Here is a 22,925-nt window from a genome sequence, read left to right as displayed (position 1 = left end):
CAATCTCAAGCAAATCACAGCCCCTCTCTGGCCTCCATTCCCTGTAAAATCTGTAAAATAAGGCGCTGGATCAGATCCCTGAATTCAGGAATAGAGAAGTTTAGCAAGAAATTCCAGTATCAGCTTTCATTAAGACTCAAGCAGTAAAACATTCTGAAAAAGCCAGCGAAACCACAGCTTTGCCAGAGAGGGCTGACAGATGCTTTAGAACAAGAAACACATGATAACACAGTAAGCAAACTGCTGATTTTTCTTTTCCTCAACTCATCTGTCAAAAGAAACGGTATCTGTAAAATGATACCCAACCAGCCGAAGCCAAAGCCTCCTCACTAACCTGAGGCTCCCCTCGGCAAGTCAGAGGCTCCCCCATGGCCGAGGACCCTGAAACGAAGCATCAGCACTTACAGGAGTCAGTTCTCAGACCTGAAAAGTGGGAGGAACATAAATTACTAATTTCCACTTTTACCACCACAGAAGTTTTACGCCCGCAGCTCAAAAGTTATCACTATACAATAAAATTCCTCCTCCAAGCGAGCCCCTGCTCTGGAACCCGGCCTTGCCTGTGTCTCCGTTCCCACTGTTTTTGTAAGGCAGACCCTCAGCTTTACAGATTCGTCACAGTCGGTGATCCACACGAAATCCACATCAAAACTCATTTCCTTCTTTAAAATACTCTGAATGCACACAAAGGTGGACAGAATACCGTAAGAAGCACGGTGCACCCACCACCCGTCCTAGACATAAACACGGCAAGGGGTAAACTCCGTCCTGAGCCCGGGGCTCATCACCCCACGCGGCTCCCCACTCACCACACAGACATCTGCGTGACCTTTTCAACCAGTCCGTAAACGGTACCGTCTGTGTGCAACCATTCTGTAACCTTTTCTTGCTCAGTTTCACGAGCCAAGCGTGTCGACAGCTGTTTCTTTACGTTCACTGCTGCATAATACTCTGTTTCATGACCATACCACGTATTTGGCCACGGACACTGCTGGTTTCACGTGGCGGCCGCGTGGTGCCCGCTCTGCGCCGGCCATTTCCCACGACATTTCCCGAACGCTCACAACTCGAGGAAGGGGAGACTCTCGCTGGACTGAAAAGGACACTGGGACAGACGGGCGGCGTAAGCCGCCCAGCACAAGCGCACGGCAGTCCCGGGCGAGTTCCAGACCACTCACCTCTCCCACCACAGTCTTCAGGCTCAACCTCAAAGCCCCACTCAGGTCCACACCAACATTTATTCGCATTTTTCTAAATGACAAACCTCATAGAGGACTCGGAAGTCCGCTAAGACAATCTGAAAGAGGATGCTCTATTTCGTTCTTCAACAAACAATCCCACAGTAAACGCATCTGACGCAGGGCCGTCCGCACGCAGTGAGGACAAGCCTTTCTCTGGCACAAGTCCGGGTGCTCCTGGAGTCATTCCCAAGTTTATACAAACGGTTTCTAAGTCAGCCTGAGCTGAACTGCAGCCCTGCCTGGCTTCCTCTGGAGGAACAGGCCGTCTGCACCCACTTGGAGCGGTGTGGAAGGGCCTGGAAGAACCCAGGACGCAGAGTCTGCTTGAACCGCAACAGCTGAGCTGAGGCGGCTCTGAGAATGGCTCCAGCTCCAGCTCCAGCTGCTGCCGGCTCGGCTCGGAGGTCCGGCAACAGCTGTGCGCTCACCAGGCCCAGGGACTCCGCAAGGCCCCCGCCGCTCTGCACTTGGCCGGGCCGGCGCAGCCCTGCTGCTCCGCGACACGGAAGACGGTTGAGGGTGGGGGCTCGGGGAGGGGGGCGGGGGCCGAGGCCAGGAAGGAGATGCGGGCTTCAGCAGCAGGGCCCCCGGGACCTGAGGGCGGGGAGGCCCGTGTGTCTCCCACCCCGTCTCGGCTACAAGATTAAGGAAGCCTTGCTCGGGCGGACCCGGTTAAAGCAACCCCTTCCCACCTCTCCCCAGAAAACAGGCTCCGCCACTCTCGGGCTGTGCGACCCCGACAGAGCGCCCCTGCCCGCCAGGAGGGGCTGCAGTGAGTGACCTCTAAGGGCCCCGCCGCCCCCGACTGTGTGCCGCGCGAGGGCAACCGGCGGATCCCACTCAACCCCACGCCCCACGAGGGAGACGCACCGTTACCCCCACGGTACAAAAGAGGCAGCGGAGGCACAGAGGGGTCGTAACCCAGGCCAGTCAAGGAGCCCTCAGTCGCGAACTCCCGGGAGGGCGCGGGGAGCCCAAGAGAGCGGCGGGGGCGAAGGACGGGTCCGGGCACTGCGCAGCCCGCAGCCCCAAGCCCGGGTCCGCTGGGCCCCGGGGCGGGCGGGGAAGGGAGGGACGTGGGCGCCAGGGGCGGGGAGGGCCGGGGACGCCCGGGACGGGGGCGGTAGGGGAGGGGACTCCAGGGACGGGCGGGCGTAGGGGAGGGACGGGGGCGCCCGCGCCGGGGTCGCCAGGGAGGGACGGGGGCGCCGGGGGCGGGGGCCGGGAAGCGACCGGGGTGCCGGAGGGGCGGGGGCGCACTCCCACCTTGAGCACCGTGACGGCGCCCGCGCTGTGCACCTGGAAGTGCGCGGGCGGCTCGGCGCCGGGTTCGGCCGCGTCGTCGGGGCCCTGGTAGCTGAAGCAGGCGTCCGCGATGTCTAGGTGGCCGAGGGGCAGCGCGTCCTGCGGGCTCTTGAAGTAATAGAGGTAGCAGCGGCGCGCGTCGAACACGAACCAGCGGCTGCGGTAGCCGCGCAGCGGGCCCTTGCCCGACAGCTTCTGCAGGTAGCCGCACAGCCGCGCCGGCCCCGCCGCCGCGCCCTCCCGCTCCTCCTCCTCGGCCCGCGCCCCGGGCCCCGGCATCGCCGCCCAGCCGCCGCCGCCGCCGCCGCCGCCGCCCCGGCTTCGCGCGCCCCCGTCAGCGCGCCCCCGCGCCGCCCCCGCGCGCCCCGCCCCGCCGCTGCGCACGGCCCGCGGGCGCGCAAGGCCGCCTGGGACTTGTAGTTCGCCGCCCCCGCCGCCCCCGCCGACTCCGTTCCCGCCCCAGCGAGCGTGGCGGTCCCCGACCCGGCCCCGTGGGGAGCTCGCGTCTTGCGCGGGGGCACGAGGGCCGCGGCACCTGCCCCGGGCCGCCTGTGCGCGCCATTCGCCCGGGGCCCGCAGCACCTGCGGGAGGGGCCGGGGTGCGGGGAGGCGGCCGACGGCGGGGGTTGGGGCGGGGGGGGGGTGTGGGGGGGGGGCCGGCCTGGGGAACGGCCGCGGAGGGCGGGGCGGCCTGGCAGAGGCCACGACCGTGCAGACCGGCCGCCGCCAGAAGAGAGGAAGCGTGAGAAACGACGAGACCCTGCCGGTGGCGACAACGTGGACCCAAGGCCCTCGTGTACAAACTGAAAAACACACAGAGACACAACGTCGGAGCAGGGAAGAATCTGGCGCTCGCCGGAGGGGGGCGGGGATGGGGGTGTCCAGGCTTCCAGGTGCAGCTCAGGGAACAGTCGGTGCTGATGTAGTAGCGACTCCGGCGGGTCACTGTCGTGCACCTGAGACCAGTGGAGCACGTGTGCCAAGTGCACTTCCGCTGAAAGAGGAAGGTAATAGCCGAGTTTCTGAAAGGGCCAACTCAAAGCAAATACCGCGCCGTCTTCCTTCCGCGTTTTTTTACATAGGTCCGTTAACAGACTCAGCGGACTGCTGAGCCTTCTGAGATGGGCAGGGCACCACCAGTTTCCGGGAAGAGAGAGCTCAGCCAGCCAGACATGCCCCCTACCTTCACTGTTCCGGGACATAGCTTTGGTGGGCACCCCCCACCCCCACCCCAAGGATCTGCCCGGCGTGGCCCCCACCTTCATGCCCTGGGTTCTTTCTCTTTGAGCACAAAACACAGGTGTTGAGGGTGATCTCTGGAGCCAGACTGATGGGATCCGTCTTCTAGCTCTGCTACTAACCAGAGGTGTGACCTTGGGCAAGTTACCTAACCTCTCTGAGTCTCAGCTTCTTCACCCAGGGAATGGGGATAATACAGTTCGTACTACTGTCCTTGTGAGGGTTACAGGAGAAATGCACAGCAAAGTGCTCAGCACGTGCCTAGCACATAGTAGGCCCTCCATAGGTCCCAGCTGTCATTACTATCGTTGTATAGTGAACACGACTGTCCTAAGCAGCATCTGAGAGGGCAGTCCCGCAGCAGACCAGCCAGCATGGGGGAGGTGAGAGAGCAGGAGTGGGATGGGCCACACTGTGGAGTCGGGGAACCAAGTTCCATCTGGACCTCGCCCTATGGGTGAGAGGGGCAGTGACTGATGGGCTTGCAGGGTGAGGCGGCAGTGTGGGACGCGACCAGGAAATCCTATGGGAAAGGGACCGGCTGGGAGTGCTGGATCCTACTAGATCCGCGTGGCTGCAGGAGGCACAGGGAAGAGCAGGGGACAGCCACTGTCCTCAGCCCTGTGGGCCAATTCTGCAAATGTGGGGTGGCCGTGGCCTGTGGCAGAGACAGAGTTCTGCGAAGCATGAGGAAGGCCCCCTCCCGGGAACAGGGCTGAGCCCCCAGCCGGACAGACGGGACCCGACCCGGTCGGCCTCTGTGACCCGCTGAGCCTCTGTGACCGTCCCGCACCAGAGCCTCCACTCCCTCCCACGTCACCCGTGGGGGAGCAGTGGTGCCCTGTTCCTTGTGCGGGGCCACACCGCACACCGCAGCGAACATGTTCCAATGCCCCACGTCCTATAATAAACTTTGCTCTAAAAACCTTTGAAGGAATTTTTATAATCGTGATCTTGATGTTGTCTGACCGTGAGGAATCCATTTTAGTTTATGTTTGACCAACAATTTCTTGGCGATCGTGGTGTCTGTGTGGGCACCCTGGCGAGTGAGAGAAATCCAGCCTACACATGGTTTTCCAAGGGGGTGACATTTTTTAAAGTTTTTTAAGTCATCTCTACACCCAACCCGGGGCTCAAACTCACGACCCCAAGATCAACAATGACTCGCTCCACCGGCCGAGCTGGCCAGGCGCCCCAGGAGTGACGTTTTTATGATTACTGTGATGCTGACATAATGTCACGCTTTGTAGACATCTAATGAAGTGTTTATTAATTTGGATTTTGCTCCTCTTGGGTTTTGGAGCTCGGGTCTATTTGTCCTCGGCTACAGACAGTTCGTGGGCCCCTTGAAAGCCACAGAGCCGGGCACTGGGCCTGCAGAGTCTAGGGAGCGAAGTGCCCTGTCCAGGCCCAGAATGTGGCCCTGTGCGGGGAGTGGGGAGTGCTCAGCCTCACCCTGAATCCCCTTGAGGGGCCAAGTGGCCACAACATCTCAGCAGAGTCCCTGGGGAAGTGGCCGGAGCCTCCAGGACCAACCCCAACACGCTCTCGACGTCCCCCCCGCCCCAGACCTCTCCCAGGCCACTGGCCCTGCACACTGTCTCATGGCCGCTCTACCGTGCTGGTTTTCCACTAACAAACCCCGTGTTGTGTCAGGCCTCGTTCCTGAGGGCCTCAAGCTGAAGGGCTGCAGGATGGAGCCCCTCCCGCGTCCTGCGGCACCTCCCCCACCCTCCACGTGCACAGTTTTTACAGTTTATGTAAAATGCTGAACCAGACCCTCCCCCCTCCGAAGGCCTTCCTACATGGAGACTCTGGGGCCAGTTCCCTTCTTTTCTAACCAGCAAACCCCCCCCCCCCCACCTCTGCTGGCTCCCGATTTCTCCCTTGGAGCCCTTTTTTGAAAGGACATTTTGCAGTTCCCAGAGCCTCTGAGATTGCATATCAATGTCCTGTTGGGCAGGGGGCAGCCTTCCGCGGCCTGCATCCCTCCCCTGTGTGTAGGACAGGCGTGCTTGGTGCCTCTTGGAGCCCAGTGACCAGAGGAAGTGGCCAGCCCAGGAGGAAGTGGCTGCTGTTTACCGAAAAGGGGAAATTTGGGCAGTGAACTTGCTCCCACATGGCCAGCCTCTGGGCAAGCCCCGGGAGAACACACAGCCAGTGATTCATCCTGGGCCCGTTTCCTTCGAGAGGGATGGGGTGAGAGGCCCAGCCACGCAGAGCCTCTGCGCCTCTCAGACCCCAGAGATGCCAGCCAGCCGCAGGAGGAGCTCGCGGTCCAGTGGGGAGTCCAGAAAGGAAAGTAGGCTTCACCACCTGGCATGCTGTGTGTCCTTAGACACGTGTGTGCCCTCGCTGGGCTGCGGGTACGTTTCCCGCCCGTACCACGAGGGGCCCTGTCCTGCCTGCTAGGAAATGATCAGTGGCCCGAGGCACAGCCGTGAGGCCTGTGGTCTTCCTCCCGTAGCTCCCCGGGCCAGACGGCACAGATGGGGCACCCCTGTCCCTGAGGCATAGAGCACAGAGATGGGTCTATTATTTGGAGGTCAGGCACTGTCTCTGTAGGGCCTTGTTAACCCCAGAGCATGTCTGGAGGAAGCCGTCCTGGTCGGGGAGGGGACTGGAGCTCACAGGCCAGGGGGCGGTGCCGGAGAGGGAACAGGAAGAACGGGGCAGGCAGGCGGCAGAGCAGAGGCTGCAGTGACCAGGGAACAGCCCCCTCCCCACCCCACAGGGACACCCCCGCTGGGAAGAAGGCTGCTGTCCACATGCTCCCACTAGGTCTCGTGCCTCCTGCCCTGATAGGGCCAGTGGGAGGGGGCCAAAGTAAGGGAGGGGCCGTGTGACTCGGGCGTATCACCCGCCTGCCTGTGCCTTGGTTTCCTCATCTGCAGGATGGGGCCAGCTGTGCCGTTTACCTCCTAGAGCTGCCGTACAGCTTAAGTTAACAAACGTGGAGTGCTTGGCACAGCACCCAGTGCTCAGTGAGTCCCCAGGGTGGTGGCTACTTCAACAAGTCTCCAGCCCCGGCTCCTTGCCTCCACCTCCCACGGGTGCTGGCCCCGGGTGGGCAGGGGGGCCACAGAGACAGGAGCCCCGCCAGGGACCCTCTGAGCCCGGATTTGCAGACTCTGGCTTCCAGGAGGCCTCGTTTCCCTACCAAATGGGCAGGCAAATCTCCACACATTGTGGTTCCCTTTCCCGGAGGGCGGGCACCTGGGGCGCTGGCCACCCTCCCAGCCCCCGGGGGGGCCAGGGCACCAGGGCTCAGACAGGCGGAGGCCCGGGAGCCCGTGGAGGGCAGAGGGTTGGCAGGGGCTGGGGCCTGCACAGGAGTTAGGGGGAGTCACACAGCCCAGGGAGCAGGTGAGGACTGGACCCCGGTGGGGCAGGGAGGGAGGCCGTGCCGGCAGAGGCCCTGGGTCCTTCCTGTTTCCTGTCCTGCTCCTCAGCCTGGCTCTGTGCTCAGGACCCGGGCCCACCTGCCTTCGGGGCTCCTCTCCCTAGGCCCCCTGCCCTCAGATTCCACCCCCCTCCTCACACAACTTCTAGGCACCGAATTCTCTGCCTGTGGGGCCCGCCTGGGCGGTGGGGGCATTTCAAGTGACCACTCGAAGAGGGGCTGTTCGAACAGAGTTCAGACATCACCCTGATTCAGTGAAGGGGCCTCCAAAAGGAGTTTAAGAGATGCTCACGCAAGCCAAGCACTGAGGAGCCAGGAGCTGGGAGGGACCCCCCTGAAGACAGGATGTGATGACAGGCAGTAAGGAGACCCCGAAAGAGCCTATCTGGACTTTCTTTTGTATTTTGAAGTTTGAAATATTGGCTAAATATCTATTAATTTTGATTCGATGCATTGTTGAGGTGCGCACAGAGTTTGAGTAGCAGGGCAAGAGCCCCGGGCAGGGGCAGTGGCGGGAGCAAGGGGGGGGGCGGGCAGGCGGGTGCAGCGTGTCTGTCTCTAGTCCCGGGTCTCAGTTTCCTGTCTTCACAGTGGGGACAAGCAGGCTCTGTCGTCCACGTCTAGTGCCTGAGGCAAACGTGAAATCGTGTGTGCTTGTATTTGACGTGCCTGGCGCACAGTAGGGACTCAAGCATCCTTACAGACCCACTGTCGGGCTGTTGTCCCAGCTGTGGGGGAGGGGGCAGGTGTCCTGTGTGCCAGGCCCCAGGGCAGCCATCTGGCCTCCGAGGCAGTAGCACAAGTGTTCTTTTTTTTTTTTAATGTTTTTATTTTTATTTTTGAGACAGAGACAGACAGAGCGTGAAGGGGCAGAGAGAGAGACAGAGAGACACAGAATCCGAAGCAGGCTCCAGGCTCCGAGCTGTCGGCACAGAGCCCGACGTGGGGCTCGAACTCACGGACTGCGAGATCATGACCTGAGCCGAAGTCAGACGCTTAACTGACCGAGCCACCCAGGTGCCCCACCATCATTTTTTTTTTAATGTTTTAATTATTTTAGAGAGAGAGAGACAGACCATAAAAGGGGGAGGTGCAGACAGAAAGGGAGACACAGAATCCGAAGCAGGCTCCAGGCTCTAAACTGTCAGCACAGAGCCCGACGCGGGGCTTGAACCCATGAACCGCGAGATCGTGACCTGGGCTGAAGTCAGACACCTAACCGACTGAGCCACCCAGGCGCCCCAACAAGCGTTCTTAACATGTGCTCTTAGAGCCCTGCTCTTGCCGGTGGGCCCTAAGCTGGCCTCGCGCTGGCTGTCCCTTACTCAGGCCTCACGAGCACACAGCATGCAAATCCTGCAGATTTTCATTTTTGTGCCGGGCTCACAACTCCTCACTGGGGAGGCCAGATAATCTATAGAGAAATTAACTCGTCTTTGCCGTGAAAACTGACAGTCGACGGGGAAGCCCGCTGGTCTGAGGGGGTTTCCCTTCCCTCTGGGTGGTCAGGAGGCCACAGCTCAGTGGTCAGGAGCCCACAGCAGGGGCTTGTGGAGCAGGTGCGCTGGCCGTGCCCTTAAGACCGTGGGAGGCCCGAGGCGCTCTTGGGAATCCTCATATCACTTCGTAGCAAATGTGTCTAATTTTGTAATGGCAGTCACATTTTACATGATAAACTGTGTGTAAACATATACATATATTTCTTTTGCTTTGAGCTTTTGGGAAAATATTATGTTTATGAATTTGCTTTGGAAAGATTTGGCTTTGAGAATTCATTGAACTGACAACTGGTGATGATGTCTTGGCAGTTTTCCCACACACTCGGGGACTCTGGTGGGGTCAGATAATCTGACCCCCAAACCCTCATCGAATGCGATGAACCTTCCATGAATATTCCATCGCATAGACATTTACTCACACACGTGTTCATTGTGACTTTACAACTTTCTCTTGGGACTTCAGAGCCAGTACTGTTTTGGGTTGGAGGTGTTTCTTCATTCGGGTCACAGACGTTTTTGGTTTTTTTGCTTTTTTTTTTTTTAATTTGTTTTAATTAAAAAAAATTTTTTTTAACATTTATTCATTTTTGAGAGACAGGGAGAGACAGAGCATGAGCAGGGGAGGGGCAGAGAGAAAGGGAGACACAGAATCTGAAGCAGCTCCAGACTCCCAGCTGTCAGCACAGAGCCTGACACGGGGCTCAAACCCACAAGCTGTGAGATCATGACCTGAGCCGAGGTCGGACGCTCAACCGACTGAGCCACCCAGGCGCCCCAGGTTACAGATGTTTTTATAAGCCCTTGTCAGGTTCCCAGTGCTCGGCCAGCGTGCTGTGGGTACAGCCGAGCTGCCCGTGTGGGGTGGGAGGGTGGCCGGAATGGCATCTCTGGGTACCCCCCCCCCCACCCCAGTAGCTGTGCAGAAAGAAACTTGCTCAGCTGCACCGAGGGGCCGGAAAAACTCGTAGTGACAGTGGCGACCCCTCCGGATCCACAGCAGCCCCTCCCCCAGTTTTCCTTGCAAGCCAGCAGCCACGCAATGACTAAGCTTGAAAATATTACCCATTCATCTACCTGTTCATTCAGCGTTACCAAGCGTTAATGAATCCAGCCCTCAAAGAAGGCAATCGAGTTGGCGACATCTATCAGCACTCCAAATGCAAGCGCCCTCTGAACGGAGGGACCCCGCTGGCGGGAAGGCATCCGTGGGTGTTCTCACTCTTGTGCGGTCAAGTCCGTGCTGCAAATAGGAGCGCCTTAGAAACCACCAAATGGCCTCCTGTGGGGGCGGGTTACAAAACTTACAGTGCGAGGAAACTGTAGCTGCCCCACGAGTCCTCTTGCAGCCGAGCTCCCAGGTACAGAATTAACATGTTTTACAAAGCAAACCTCTGGACATACACTAAGCACCGTGTAGACCCTGCCCTTTATGTAAGAGAGGAGACGTACATACAGACTTGGTCGCGCACAGAGAAACCCAGGAAGGACGGTCAGGAAAGGGTAGCGCCTTTGGGGTCGAGGAGGACCTGGGCACAACGGCATTTAATGCTGGGGCGGAAATGTTTTTATGGATACTTTTTAATATATTTAAAAAAATTTTTTTTCAGTGTTTAGATTTGAGACAGTGAGAGACAGAGTGTGAGTAGGGGGAGGGGCAGAGACAGAGGGAGACACAGAATCCGAAGCAGGCTCCAGGCTCCGAGCTGTCAGCACAGGACCCGATGCGGGGCTCGAACCGACTAGCTGAGCCCCCGGCTCATAACCCGAGCCGAAGTCAGACACTCGACCGCCTGAGCCACCCAGGCATGCCAACTTTTTAATATTTTTTTTATTTTTTAAAGGCATGTGGGTGTATCATGCATCGGAATAATAATTTAAAACATGCCTGTTGAGCGTCTAACCGTAGCCCGGCCCGTTCTCGGCACAGAGGAGAGTGGAGACTGAGGCGGACAATTTGAGAAGAAAGAAAACGGCCTGTTTGTTCTCCACCCCCTCGTGTTAGGGAGCAAATCTGTGCCCACTGCCAGGATATGAAGGGTGTGAAAACGGCCACACGCATGACCAGGATTCCCTGAAAGGCCTCGCTGGCATCCCATTCCCAGTACGTGGACTCACGGAGGGTTGGTGTGGGGTCCTCAGGTGGAACGGCCGGGCAGACCTGGGGGTGACCTCCCAGGAGGGTGAGCTAGGCCCCCGCAGGCAGGAGTCACTTCCTGGATGGCCCATGAGCATCCCTGGGTCCTACGGGAGGAGCATGACCCGGGGAGGAGAGCCCAGCACGGGGAGGTTTTGATCAGACAGACAGACGTGGCTTTGGAAGACTCCCCAGCCGACAGATGCAGCTGCCTTCCTGCTGCCCTATCACCTGGATCGGCTTCTGAGTCCCCAAACCCTGCTGGGTGGGCTTCTCCCCTCCGTCGATGATAGAGACGCCGAGCGGGGAGGTTAAGCACCCCCTCAAAGCCGCAGAGCCAGCAAGGGGCCAGGGTCCTAGGCCCGTCAGTGTGACCCTAGAGCCTGTGCCCCTCAGGGCACCCCGGGGAGGGGGACTGTAAGGGGCAGGGCCACGCCAGGGTCACCTCTGTGCCTGGCCCGGCCCAAAGGTAAGCACAGGTCAGGGCGGGGGGCGGGGGGGGGGGGGCAAGGCTGAGCAGTGGGGTGCGAAGCACCATCAGAGATCACCCACCCCAGTCCTTCGGGGGGCTCCTGATGCCGCCAGACCTGGGCCCGGGGTTCCTCTGAGCACAGACACAGGCTCCCAGCTGTTTGCCTGACTTCAGAACCCTGGCCCCGGCCCCTCTGTCACAAACCGCCTTTGTCTTCTCATGCAAACGACCAGGTTCTGCTCACCAGGGTGTCCTGCCTGAAAGGGAGGTGGGAAGACAGAACCTGATGGAAAATTATAGAGACACATTTCTTTGCATTTGAATACTTGCAGGGCTCCGCTCCGGCGGTAAACCCCAGCTTCCTTCGCCTTTGCTGAGCCCCGGGCCCCCTTGGTGTCCAGTGAAGGCCGCACGCTTCTTCTCGGAAAAGTGTCTTCAAACACGCGTGGTAAAATACGTAGCATTAGGGTGGAGATCAATTACCCTGGAATAGGGTTGGTGAAATATCTGTGGTGTAGAAACGACGTGTTTCTTGATTAGCGTGTTAAAACACAAGATCCGGTGTCGGGTCCGACTACTATCATTTTGACGCAACGAGGAGAAACATCCAGCGTCTCCAGATGTCTGCAGTAGCTGCACGTGCAAATGTCTCGTCATTTCTGTTGGTGACAAAGTCACAGGTGATGTGAGCACGAATGAGCCTTGTTCTCTGCACCAGTCATGGGAGAAATTGCTGAATTTCAGTTAGAGATTAGGGAAAATAAAGATATAATCCACACACCGCCCCCCCCCCCCCCCCCGCCGCCCCCCGTCCCCATGTAGAAAATTTTCGTCCTTGAGATTTCCATTCTGAGCCCAGTATTTTCCAGGCTTGTATCTGTGGCAGGACGACCGGTTAGAACTGCCTGCGTGCCTGTGTCGGTCCCGGGCCCCCTGGCTGGAGCCTCGCTATCAAGGCTGGAAATTAACTGTTCCTGAAGGTGATGTGCCCAGTAGCTGACCCTCCGGAAGCACTTGGTGCGCCTGTCCCTGGGCAGAGGACACGCCCTGCGGATGTCTCTCCGTCCCTGGGGGGGCGACTGGACCGCCTGGCACCCTTTCTGTGGACGTGGAAACGGAGACTCCGAGATGGGGGCGGTGGGGAGTTTCACGACTGTGTGCGTCACACGGCCGCCAGAGGCTTTTGATCTTGACTTGGGATGAGCACGTGGAGCTCTAACAACCGCGATTCAGAGCCGTGAGGTCAGGGCACGCTCACGGTCAAAGTAGCGGCTGGTTCCGTCTCTTTCTGAGACTCCCAGCACCATCACTGGGACTTTGCTCGTCCACCTTCCTGCCACGGGAGCGTTGGCCCTGCTGCAGAGGCAACGCTGCAGCCCAGCGAAGGTCAATCCCTTGCTCAGGGTCCCACGGCCGGAACATAAACGGCAGAGGGCCAGACCCGGGGTGCAGAGCTCCGGGAACCACAGGGGGACACGTTGCGGTCACGCGGCGCCCGGACCCAGGGAAGGATGCCAGTGGCTCCTGGCCACTCCTTGCGCCTCCTGGCCACGAGCTCCCCCAGGCAGCCGCTGTCCCTGCGTCTGCCACCACCTTGCAGCGCCGTCTGGATTTGAATGTCCACGTGTGTCACCTTAACCGTCTGTCCTCACGACCCCGCAAAGAGCAGCTGCTGCTTCTGCTCCCATTTTACACGCGACGAAATGGAGCTCCCTCCCTGCAGCAACGTAGTCGCGAAGGGCCTGGGGTCTCGTGGAGGTAGGACCCCCAACCTGGAGCCTCTCCCTGGGGCTGGCCCTGTGCACCTGCTGCCCGGATGTCGAGCAGGCCTGGGTTTCCGCCGTGGGGCTCAGGATCACGCGAGGGATTCACGGATGAGCAGGTATCCTATACCCTAACCTCCTCCTGGCCCTTCCAGGGGGCCCGTCTACACCAGAGGCCCCTCGGCTCCCCGACATGAGCCTCCGGCAAAGACCCTCCTCATCCCTCTGCTGGCGAGCAGCGTCTCTCCCCGGGCACCTGCCCGCTCCGGGGCCTCCCCCCGGGCAAGGCTCCTGCGGCCCCCGCCCCTGTCCCTACCCCCATCTGAGTAGTGCGAGCCCCTCCTCCCTCTCCCTCGTCATCGGGATGCACACTACCCCCCCACAGCACATTCTCTATGTGGACCCCTCAGGTCTCCGTCCCACCCTCCCGCCCCAGCTAGAATATACGTGCCAGGAGGGTGAAATGCTGTTTGGGGCACGACTTTATGCCCACAGCCCAGGGTTCGTGCACACGGTAGACACTCAATAAATCTTGAGTGGAAGGAGATTAATCAGCACAGAACTTCACCAAAACACAAGTGGCCTCCATGAGGGAGAGGGAACTAGAATTTAGTTCCACTGCCCAGCTAATAATGGTGGCCGGGCTGAGGACGTCGGCCAGGGCAGAGACTGGAGGTTGGGGGCGAGGGGCCAGGAAGTCTGAGGTCTCCTCCCCTATCCACCACCCCCCGCTCACTACTAATGTGACCAGGTGTCCGCCCCAGAGTCAGGAAGGAGAGCCGGCCAGAGGTGACAATAGGGCTCCTGTGCGGCAGGCGGCGGGGAGGGCAGGGACTCAGGCAAATGAGCGGGGCGCGCAGATATAGAGGCGTGTGGGCGGTCTGCACTCTGCTTCCAGGGGGTGCTGGCCACGATGGAGGGCGGCCTGAAGCAGCCCGGCCAGGGGAAGGGGCCCAAAGAGGTGGGGGACAGCCAGGCCCTGGCCAAGCTGCAGGAGCTGGCCTGGACGTGGTTCATGGAGACACAGGCGCCCCTCATTCTGCACGACGGAGTCCTGCCCCCCTGGTTTCACGGATTCGTCACCCGCAAGTAAGGCTGCCCCGTCCACATGCCCAGCAAGACCCACAGCCCCTTGGGGCCACTAGAGTGGTCTGGGGGCCCTGGGACAAGCCTGGCTCCTGGGTCCGCTCCTGGGGGCAGGGCGGGGGGCACGCCGGCCCCCACTCTGACCGAGAGGCAGGTGCAGGGTGAGTGCAGACCGGGCCCAGAGAACCGGGTGAGTGACCGGGGGCCGTGTCACCCGTCCCCCAACCAGAACACTGCTCATAAGGAGGCCGACAGAGCCATTTGGGGTGGGGGTCGTCCCGGGCAAACCTGGACGTGCCCTCACTCTGGAATAAAGGCTGCGGTGTGGGATCTGTAACCTGCCAGAGCAGGAAAGGAGGGACAGCAGTCAGCCTGGCCGTCCCACAGCACACACCGGCCAGCAGCCCTCGGGGGTCCCGCACTCAACTTAGCCCTTTGCGGTCCCCGTCTTGAAATGCTTACTTTTTGAGCAAGGGGATCCACACTTTCTTTTTTAATTTTTTTAAATGTTTATTTTTTGAGAGAGAGGCAGAGCATGAACAGGGGAGGGTCAGAGAGAGGGAGACACAGAATCCGAAGGAGGCTCCAGGCTCCTAGCCGTCAGCACAGAGCCCGACGCGGGGCTTGAACTCACAAACCGCGAGATCATGACCTGAGCCCACGTCGGATGCTTAACTGACGGAGCCCCCAGGCACCCCGGGGCTCTGCATTTTCATTCAGCGCTGGGCTGGGTAAAACCTGCAGTAGGCCTTCACAGAGTAGGCACTCAGTATCTGCGGAGCAAGTGGTCTACCTACTGCCAAGACAGAAGGTAGCTGGAATTTTCCACCACGTCTCCAAAATACTTGGCACCGTTCAGGAATACCCAGAGCTGCCTAGGGCTGGAAGGGACATGCAGGGGAGACGAGGACCTAGGGGTTGCTGTTGTGACCGGGCTCCAGACATAATAGCACCTCCTCCCTGCAGAAACTTCTTGTGTAGTGCACAACGTGCACAACGGTACAGAGTGGTCCTGTGGCAGGGAGCTCCCCGAAACTAAAGATCTCTAGCTATATGGATTCATTCTTACCACAGAGCCATTCAGGTGCAGAGTGGGTGGCCAGGGTCAGCGGCTATTGTGCCTGCCAGTGAGGGTGGTGGGGGGCGGTGGGGTCGGGACTCCAACCCAGCCCAAGAGTAAGTCTTGAGTTTGCCTGACTGAGCCGGGACAGAGCTCAGTCCCAGCCGAAGGTCTGAGAGAGCCTTCTACAGAGGGTTGGAGGGGTGTGCACTGGGTCTGGAGCCCAAGGGCATGGCCAGCAGGGACTCCGAGGCAGGCCCGGGGCCAGCCAGCCGGAAGGGCACAGGCCCCGGTTAACTGCACATCCTCTGCCCAGGCAGACGGAGAAGCTGCTTGGGGACGAAGCTCTGGGCTCCTTCCTCATCCGCCTCAGCGACCGGGCCACCAGCTACATCCTGTCCTACAGGTAGGAGAGGAGCCGTCTGTGAGGCCCCCGCAACGCGGCCATGCAGATAATCACAGGGGCCCGACAGGCCACAGGGCTCGGCTTTCCCCGGGCGCGGTCTCCCACCCTGTCCGCCGATCACAGGCTCAGCGGACGTTTCCTGAGCAGCACTGGCCCTAGGAGGCAGCCCCGGCCTTCAAAGGGAGCGGACCGGGAGCAGGAGAGAGCGTCCCCTGGGGGGGGGCTGGGGGGCTTCCCGGAAGTGAAGCTTGAGCCATCTGCCAGGGATGAAAGAGGGTACGATGGGAGTCCAGGAGGGCCTTTCCAGCCGATGGGGCCGCACGTGCAAAGGTACAGGGGCAGGGCAGACTGCGGGCTTGGGGGAGGCGCGGTGGCCGGGGTGGCAGGGCGCAGGCTCCTGTGGAGGGGGGCTCGCACGGTTCGAGGGCTCTCCGGCCAGCCTGCGCGGGGAGGCCCAAGCGCCCTGTGAGATGACGAGGGCTGGGCTACGGTACAGGAGAGGGGGCAGGACAGCCAGGACGGAGCGGAGATGGTGACATCAGACCCGGTCCGGAGAGGAGGTTGCGTGGGGGAAGGCAGGAAGAGAGAAGTCCCCTCCCCCGGTCAGGAAGGGGGGGCCAGGGCTCCAGGGCCAACCTCAGAGGCCTGGGATCAGATTCAAAATTATCGCCTGCTCAGACCGCTGCACCTCAGATCCTAACCTTCCCTCTGCGCCTCTGTTTCTTCATCTGTAAAATGGGAACGTTGTAGTATCTTCTTTGTAGGATTGCCGAACGTGTTGGATGAGTTTATACGTTGAACAGTGCTTGGAACATCGTAAGGACTAAATAAACATCAGTCATTATTAAGACACTATTATTCTACGTGCCCGGTACTACGCTAAGTACTTTGAAACACGTGAGCTCAGCAGTTTTCAAATGTCTTTTTAGCATCAAGGCTCTTTTTTCCTAACATGATCTTTGGTGGACTCAGCTCTGGGAATGGATCGATCCGTGGAGCACCACACGGTCCAGAAACAGTCCCACACATTCGGTCGCCTGATGTACAGCAGTTCTGTGGGGAAGGCAGTAAGTGGTGGGGAAGCAACTAGATATCCAGCCAGAAAGCAAGGGCCTGCCCATCCACACCGCACGCAAAAACTAATTCTAGACGGACCACAGATCCCGGTGAGAAAAGCAAAATAGTACACTTCTCTTTTTTCTAAGTTTATTTATTTATTTTGAGAGAAAGAGCTTGTGTGAACGAGCAGGGGAGGGGCAGAGGGAGAGGGAGAGAGAAAGAGAAAGAGAGAGAGAGAGAGAGAGAGAGAATCCCAAGCAGGCTCCATGATTTCAACACAGAGCCCAACGTGGGGCTCAAACTCACAAACCATGAGATCATGACCTGAGCCCAAATCATGAGTTGGACGCTCACCCGACTGAGCCACCCAGGTGTCCCAAAACAGTACGATCCTAAAAGAAAACGGGAAACTTTTTCAAGACTTGGAGAAAGGCAAACAATTCTTAAGACACAAAGCTACTAACCATAAAAGAGAAGGTTGATAAATCAGATTTCTTTAAAACTGAGTCTTTTGTTAATCAAAAGATGTCGTTAAGTGAATAAGGGACAAACCAGAGAGTTGGAGAAGTTATGTATTGTATTACATGTATCTAACAAAGGACTCGTACCGGAATATATCAAGAGCTCCCGCAAATCAATAAGACGAAGACAATATGATAAAGGCAAAAGACTTGACAGGCGCTTCACAAAAGAGGATACGCCAAGGACCATAATGTGTCGGCATTCAGCAGCATCAGTGACAGGGAGATACAAACGGAACCCACAACGAAGGGCTACAAGGGAAGGACGGGGGTGCTGGCCCCACCAGCATACTCCTTGGTGTATTCCCAGCATAAGTGAGCGCACACGTTCGCCAGAACACACGTAAAACAATGTCCACGGCAGCTGTATGTATAGCACCCCCAATCTGGAAAGGACCCAAACGTCCACCAGCATAATGGGTAGATTGTGGATCTTTTCATTAAATGGAATACTACGCATCGGTGGGGGAGGAAGGAAGCTAATTCCACCCGGACATGAATCAATCTCAAAGATACCATGTTGAGTCAAAGAAGAAAACTGATTCCATTTATGTGAAGTTCCACGACCCGCAAACTGATCTCTGACGGCGGGGTCGGGGCCCAGGCTGGAAGGGGGCAGGAGGGGGTCTCTGGGGAGCTGGACGTGTTTCCGGTTTTGCTCTGGGTGCCGGTCCCTTGGGCGTGTTCACGTGTGGAAATCCGTCGCTGCCCACGGTTGGGACATGGGTGTGTGTCGCTGTAGAATTATCCTTCCATGAAAGAGGACAGGAGGGGGGCAGGGTTTTACAGGCTGGATCGGGGGTGGGGCCGGAGCCCCATCTTTACAGCGGGGACGGGAGGGCGGGGGACGGACAAGTGAGGCTGAGTGTGTGTGTGCCCAGGGTCGGACCTTGTCTTAAGACTTTGTCCATCACAGAACTTCTGGTATCGATTTTAATTTTCTAGAATATTGCCTTACTGGTCATTTTGATTACGGAGCTTTGTGGTGACTCTTCAAATTCTGCACCCCAGTGAGTGCCCCCCCGCCCCCGCTGCTGGAGCAGGCCCAGGCACTCTCCAGGGGTGCAGACCCTGCACGGCCACCTGCCAGCCTGGGCAGTCTGTGCTGGGGCCCCCGCCCCGCACCCTCGGGGGCCCTGAGTCCCTGCCCTGAAGCCCCCACCCCGCGCCCTCCCGGCCCACAGCCCCAGGTCACACGTGCTTGTGTTGCAGGGGCAGTGACCGCTGTCGGCACTTTGTCATCAACCAGCTCCCCGACCGGCGCTACCTCGTCTCGGGGGACACGTGCAGCCACGGCACGCTGGCCGAGCTTGTGCGCCATTACCAGGAGGTCCAGTTTGAGCCTTTCGGGGAGACCCTGTCTGCTGCCTGCCCCCGGGTACGCACTCCTCTCCTCCTGAGTGGGGGCGGTGGGGCAGGGCGCCCAGGCCTGGGGTGTCCGCCGCGGGGGCACATGACTGCACTCGCCTTCCCCACTCACTGCCATCCAGGGGCACTCGGTGCCGGCTCGGGGTCCCTATTTGGAAAGGGGAGACCGAGGCAGCATCCCACCTGAGGTCAGGGGCCTGGTGAGCACATGGCAATCTCCGGCAGGAGGCTGGAGGCCGGCCAGGGGTGCGTGACCACACGCCTGCTGTGCCCCCACCACCCCAGCCGGAGGACAGCGATCTGTACGATGCCATCACCCCTGGCCTGGAAAATCCGCCTGCCACGGCGTCTGCCCCGAGGGGCCCAGTCGACGCTGCCAGCCCCTGCCCCTGTCCAAAGCCACCCGTGTCCTTCCTCCACACGAAGAAGAACCTGGACGTGAGTTCCCGCAGCTTCTCTGAGGACAAATGCATGGCGGTGAGGAGCCTCTCGGGGCGGGGCCGTGCCCGTGTCCCCAGGCCCAGCCCTTGGGCTGCGGGGTGTGAGAGCCAGGCCCGGAGCAGTGCGGGCTCACCCACGCCAGGGCCTGCCTCCGGCCAGCCGGATGTGTTCAAGCCTCGGCTGGGTCTTTCTAGCTGTGTGCCTCAGTTTACCATTCCTAAGGTCCCCTGAGGCTTGAATGAGAAAATGAGTAAGAAATGCCCGAAAGGAGGCCCCTGGGGGGCTCAGTCAGTTGAGCATCTGACTTCGGCTCAGGTCGTGATCTCACGGTTGGTGGGTTTTTGAGCCCCGCATCTGGCCCTGTGCTGTCAGTGCAGAACCTGCTTGGGATCCTCTCTCTCTCTCTCTTCCTCTCTCTCTGCCCTTCCCCCTCCCCTCTCTCTCGAAAATATTTTTAAAAATTTATATACAAAAAAAATGCCTGAAAATTCCTCTAAACTGTAGGGGAGGTGCCTTTACCTCCTGAGAGGGGCTCAGGGAGGTTTTCCTCCTACACAGATCACAGCACACCCCAGGCCTGAGGCCTTCCCCAGGGTCCGTGGGGGCCTCAGCAGGGCTCCTGCACCCCCCACCCTCTTCTCGCTCTTGTCCAGCCTCACTGGCCTGTGGATCTTCCCCGATCACACCAACCTCGCTCCTACCTCAGGGCCTTTGCACTTGCTGTGCCCTTGCTGCAATGTCCTTCCTGCAGATGCCTGCAGCTCGCACTCCATTCCCTGCTTGCATGCCATCTTTCCAGAAAGCCCAGAGTCTGCCCTGCCCACCCATCATTGTGCCCATCCCATTACCCTGCCTCACTCTTCTTCGTCCCACTGATCCTGACCCGACAGTCGATCATCTCGTGGCCTGTTATCGTGAGTCAGTCGTATTAGATGACGTAACAGGGTGGGTCGTTGCCCGTCTCCCAGCTTAGAGTGGGAATGCTCGCCACGAAGTCCTTGGCACCTGGGACAGTGTGTGGCACACAGTTTGCTCAGTAAACGTTGGTGGAATAAATACCCAAATGACGGACTCGGGGGTGGTCTGTTCTAGAGGGAGGGAGCGGCGCGTGAGTGGGCTCAGGGGCTCTGAGGGACCAGTGGACCACTGTGCAGGGAGGACAGGGCAGGACGAGTCTGGGCGTCGACGGCAGGCCTCGGATGCCAAGGCAGAGGCCAGACTCAGGAGTACGGGGGCGGCGGGGACCTGAATGGCGACGAACGCCGACACACAGCAGGTAGGCCGAGCCAGTGTGGGGCTCTCAGCTTGTCCGAGACAGTCTTCCGCTCACCTGAGGGCATCTTAGCGACAAGGCCACCTGCAAGACGCCCAGTTTCTTTTCTGTCTCCCCAGGTCCCTGTCAGGGTGCCTCCCCTCCCTGAGAGGAGCGCCCTCCTTCTGGACGAGTCTTTCGGAAGCCCCAACGACATCATCTACTCAGACCTGAGGAAGATGAACCAGGCACGGCCAGGCCTGGGCGCGGAGGTGTCCAGCAGGCACGGCCCGGGCCCAGTTGGCAGCCTGGCTTGCTCCCCAGGCGAGGGGCCCCCGAGGAGACGCTCGGATGGAGGCCGGGACAGGCCTGACGGCCCAGGGCCCGCCCTCTCCGGGGTGAGCCCGGAGCGGGGTCCTGTGGTGCCTCCCACTTCCCGGGGCTACCTCCCGGCCCCCCCTTCTGAGGCCCTAGGATCCTCTGCTGCCACCTGGAGCCAGGCGTCTCCAACGCTGAGCCACAGGGCTCAGCCCTGCTCCCAGGACAGCCCGGCAGACGCCTACGAGCTCCTACAGACGGCAGGTCCCCCACCAGAGCCCGGCAACGTGCCAGACCAAGAAGGCGGCACCCGGGCACCGGCCCCAGTTTGCTGGGGCAGCTCAGCCGGGCCCCCACGTCCCGGAACGGGCGCCCCGTCCAGCAAGCTGCCAGGATCCACAGTCTACGGTTACGGGAGCCTCTCGGGGGCCCCGGGGCTCCCCGAGCCCAGAAACACCTGTGAACAAATCCCAGCAGCCAGGAGCAAGGAGACCGGACGGACACACAAGGTGGGCTCCGTGGTGGGAGGGGGTGGCCGCCAGCCCCTGCTGGTGAGAGGGACCCGTGGCCCTCATGCGTGAGCAGCTCAGGTCACTGCGACTGCCCAGAGGGACCCAGAGTTTTCCAGCTCTGTCCTGTGCTCACAGGTGCTCGTTTGAATGTAAGGTGGGGGGTCTCTGGGCCCTTCCGAGGTCCTCCTCTACAGACCAGGTTTCCCTGTCCAGGCCACTGCCGGGGTCTCAGAGCCTTGAGAGGTAGATTGGGAGCTGTGCCCCCCACCCCCACCCCACATATCCTGGGACCCAGGTCACCCAGGGCGGGGCCCTGACTCTCCCGGGACCACAGACCCTGCCAGTGGGCAGGCCCTCTAGGAATCCCGTGGCAGCCCCCCCTCACCCCTGCAAAGTCCCACACCCTCTCTGGTCCCTGTTGGTGCCACGGACACCCCCACCCTCCCCCCCTCCCCCCCACGGGTACTGGCCTGGCCGCACCCCAGCTCTGGGAGACCCCTTCCTCCCCTCAGCCACAAGGGACAGACCCTTCATCCAGAACCGGGGACTGGAGGTGGGATTTGGGGCACCGTGCGGCCTTCCCTGGGCTGGGGCCCCAGTCTGCAATCAGCAGGCCGTGCCGGGCCTCCCCCTGTCCAGGGGCCCCGGGCTCCAGCATCTTCTCCCTCTTTGCAGCCCGACAAGCACCGGAGGATCTTCTTCACAGACAAGAAGCACAGAGCCTGAGGAGCGCCTGCCGGGGGGCTTCCCGGGGAGCCCGCGGCCCACCCCCGCCTCCCCAGCGCCCCCCACCGGCCCCAAGAGGGGTGAAGGCCCGGGAGGTGGGGGACTGACCACAGGTAGGGTCAGCACCCCCATCCCCAAGGTGAGCACCCTGAGGCCTGGGCTCGCTGACCGGCCCGCCCCTCCCCCCACCCCGCTGACCGTCACCAAGCACGCGGCCAGCCCTGCGCTGGGGCGGCCGTTCTGTCGGGCTGAGCAAGGCCACGCGGTTGTTCCTGAGACCCAAGCCGGTTCCCTCCTGTGGCCCCGTCAGCAGAAAGGGGTGGCCGGCCGGAGCCACGCCGGGGAAGCCCCGGCCTGAGGCAACGGTTCTGACCCTGGAGGGCCGGGCTCCCGGCGGCAGCCCCCCTTGGCCCTTCTCTGCCCCCCGCCCATCCCAGCCGGATCATGCAGGCCGGGCGGCCCTGACCCAAGCCCTTCCTGGCACGGACGGGAAATCCCAGGCCCGGAGGGGAGCGGGAGGCTGCCTGACATGACGCTGACAGCCTGCGCATACACCCCCGTAAAGCAGGCCGGGCCCGGCTGGCTGCGGGGCTCAGCCCGGGTGCACGCCTGGGCCACCCTCGCCTGCCCTCTGCCTCCGGCCGGTCTTGGCCTCTCCGGCTAGTTCTCAGACCTCTCCCCTGAGACCCAGACCCGACGGGCGGCCCGACCGGGCGATCGCCTCTGGACGCAGGCGCTCCTGTCTCCCGCTCTCCCTGGGTCCCCGCCCACAGGGTCCCTCTTCCCCACGCGTCCCCCTCGTGTAAGACTGAGCAGGCGGCGGAGGCAGAAAGCAGACTGACCCCCCCCCCCCAGAGGGAGTGCCGTGGCCCCCGCCCGTGTCCCCGAGCTGGCTCAGGCCACGCCTGTGGACTGTGGCGGCCTGTGCCGCTGAGAGGCCCCCTCCAGGGGCCTTGTAGGACAAGGGTACAGCCAGCAGCCCCGTTCAGACACGTGGTTAGCAAACGCTCCATAAATTGTCACTGGAACGACCACTGTCATGAGGGAAATGGACACGGTTGTCACCTTGGGGATCTGGGGCACCAATGTGTTTTCCTCCCAAAGGCACAAAGGTTGAAAT

The 22,925-nt window shown here is 60.4% G+C and overlaps 2 protein-coding genes across 7 annotated transcripts in view; one reads left to right on the top strand and one right to left on the bottom strand.

Annotated features, from left to right (window-relative positions):
- The window catches only part of TBC1D2B (TBC1 domain family member 2B), a 68,174-nt gene extending 65,304 nt beyond the window's left edge, over positions 1–2,870 (bottom strand). For 2 of the 5 annotated variants that reach the window (XM_078449109.2, XM_078449104.2), the window contains exon 1: positions 2,508–2,870. In XM_078449109.2, coding sequence (XP_078305235.2) covers positions 2,508–2,825 — 318 coding nt within the window. In that variant the 5' untranslated portion in view covers positions 2,826–2,870. Of the gene's footprint in view, positions 1–334; positions 675–809; positions 1,152–1,178; positions 1,282–2,507 lie in introns of those variants that run through there. The other 3 variants (XM_078449107.2, XM_078449108.2, XM_078449106.2) reach the window with 3 other exon arrangements.
- An 11,047-nt stretch (positions 2,871–13,917) lies between these two features.
- SH2D7 (SH2 domain containing 7) lies at positions 13,918–22,891 on the top strand. 2 transcript variants are annotated; one of them, XM_060617475.3, is made up of 6 exons: positions 13,918–14,145; positions 15,519–15,608; positions 18,401–18,566; positions 18,842–19,033; positions 20,390–21,076; positions 21,755–22,891. In XM_060617475.3, exons 1-6 carry the CDS (start codon positions 13,970–13,972, stop codon positions 21,803–21,805), a joined length of 1,362 nt encoding a protein of 453 aa, XP_060473458.2. In that variant the 5' UTR covers positions 13,918–13,969; the 3' UTR covers positions 21,806–22,891. The 2 variants fall into 2 exon arrangements, with proteins under 2 accessions (XP_060473458.2, XP_078305246.1); XM_078449120.2 differs by lacking the exon at positions 21,755–22,891 and having other exon boundaries at positions 20,390–21,327.
- The last annotated feature ends 34 nt before the right edge of the window (positions 22,892–22,925 follow it).

This window comes from Panthera onca, chromosome B3 (assembly GCF_046562875.1).
Source record: "Panthera onca isolate mPanOnc1 chromosome B3, mPanOnc1 haplotype 2, whole genome shotgun sequence".
NCBI classification, from domain to species: Eukaryota; Metazoa; Chordata; class Mammalia; order Carnivora; family Felidae; genus Panthera; species Panthera onca.
This window is presented reverse-complemented; position numbering and strand designations above follow the sequence as displayed.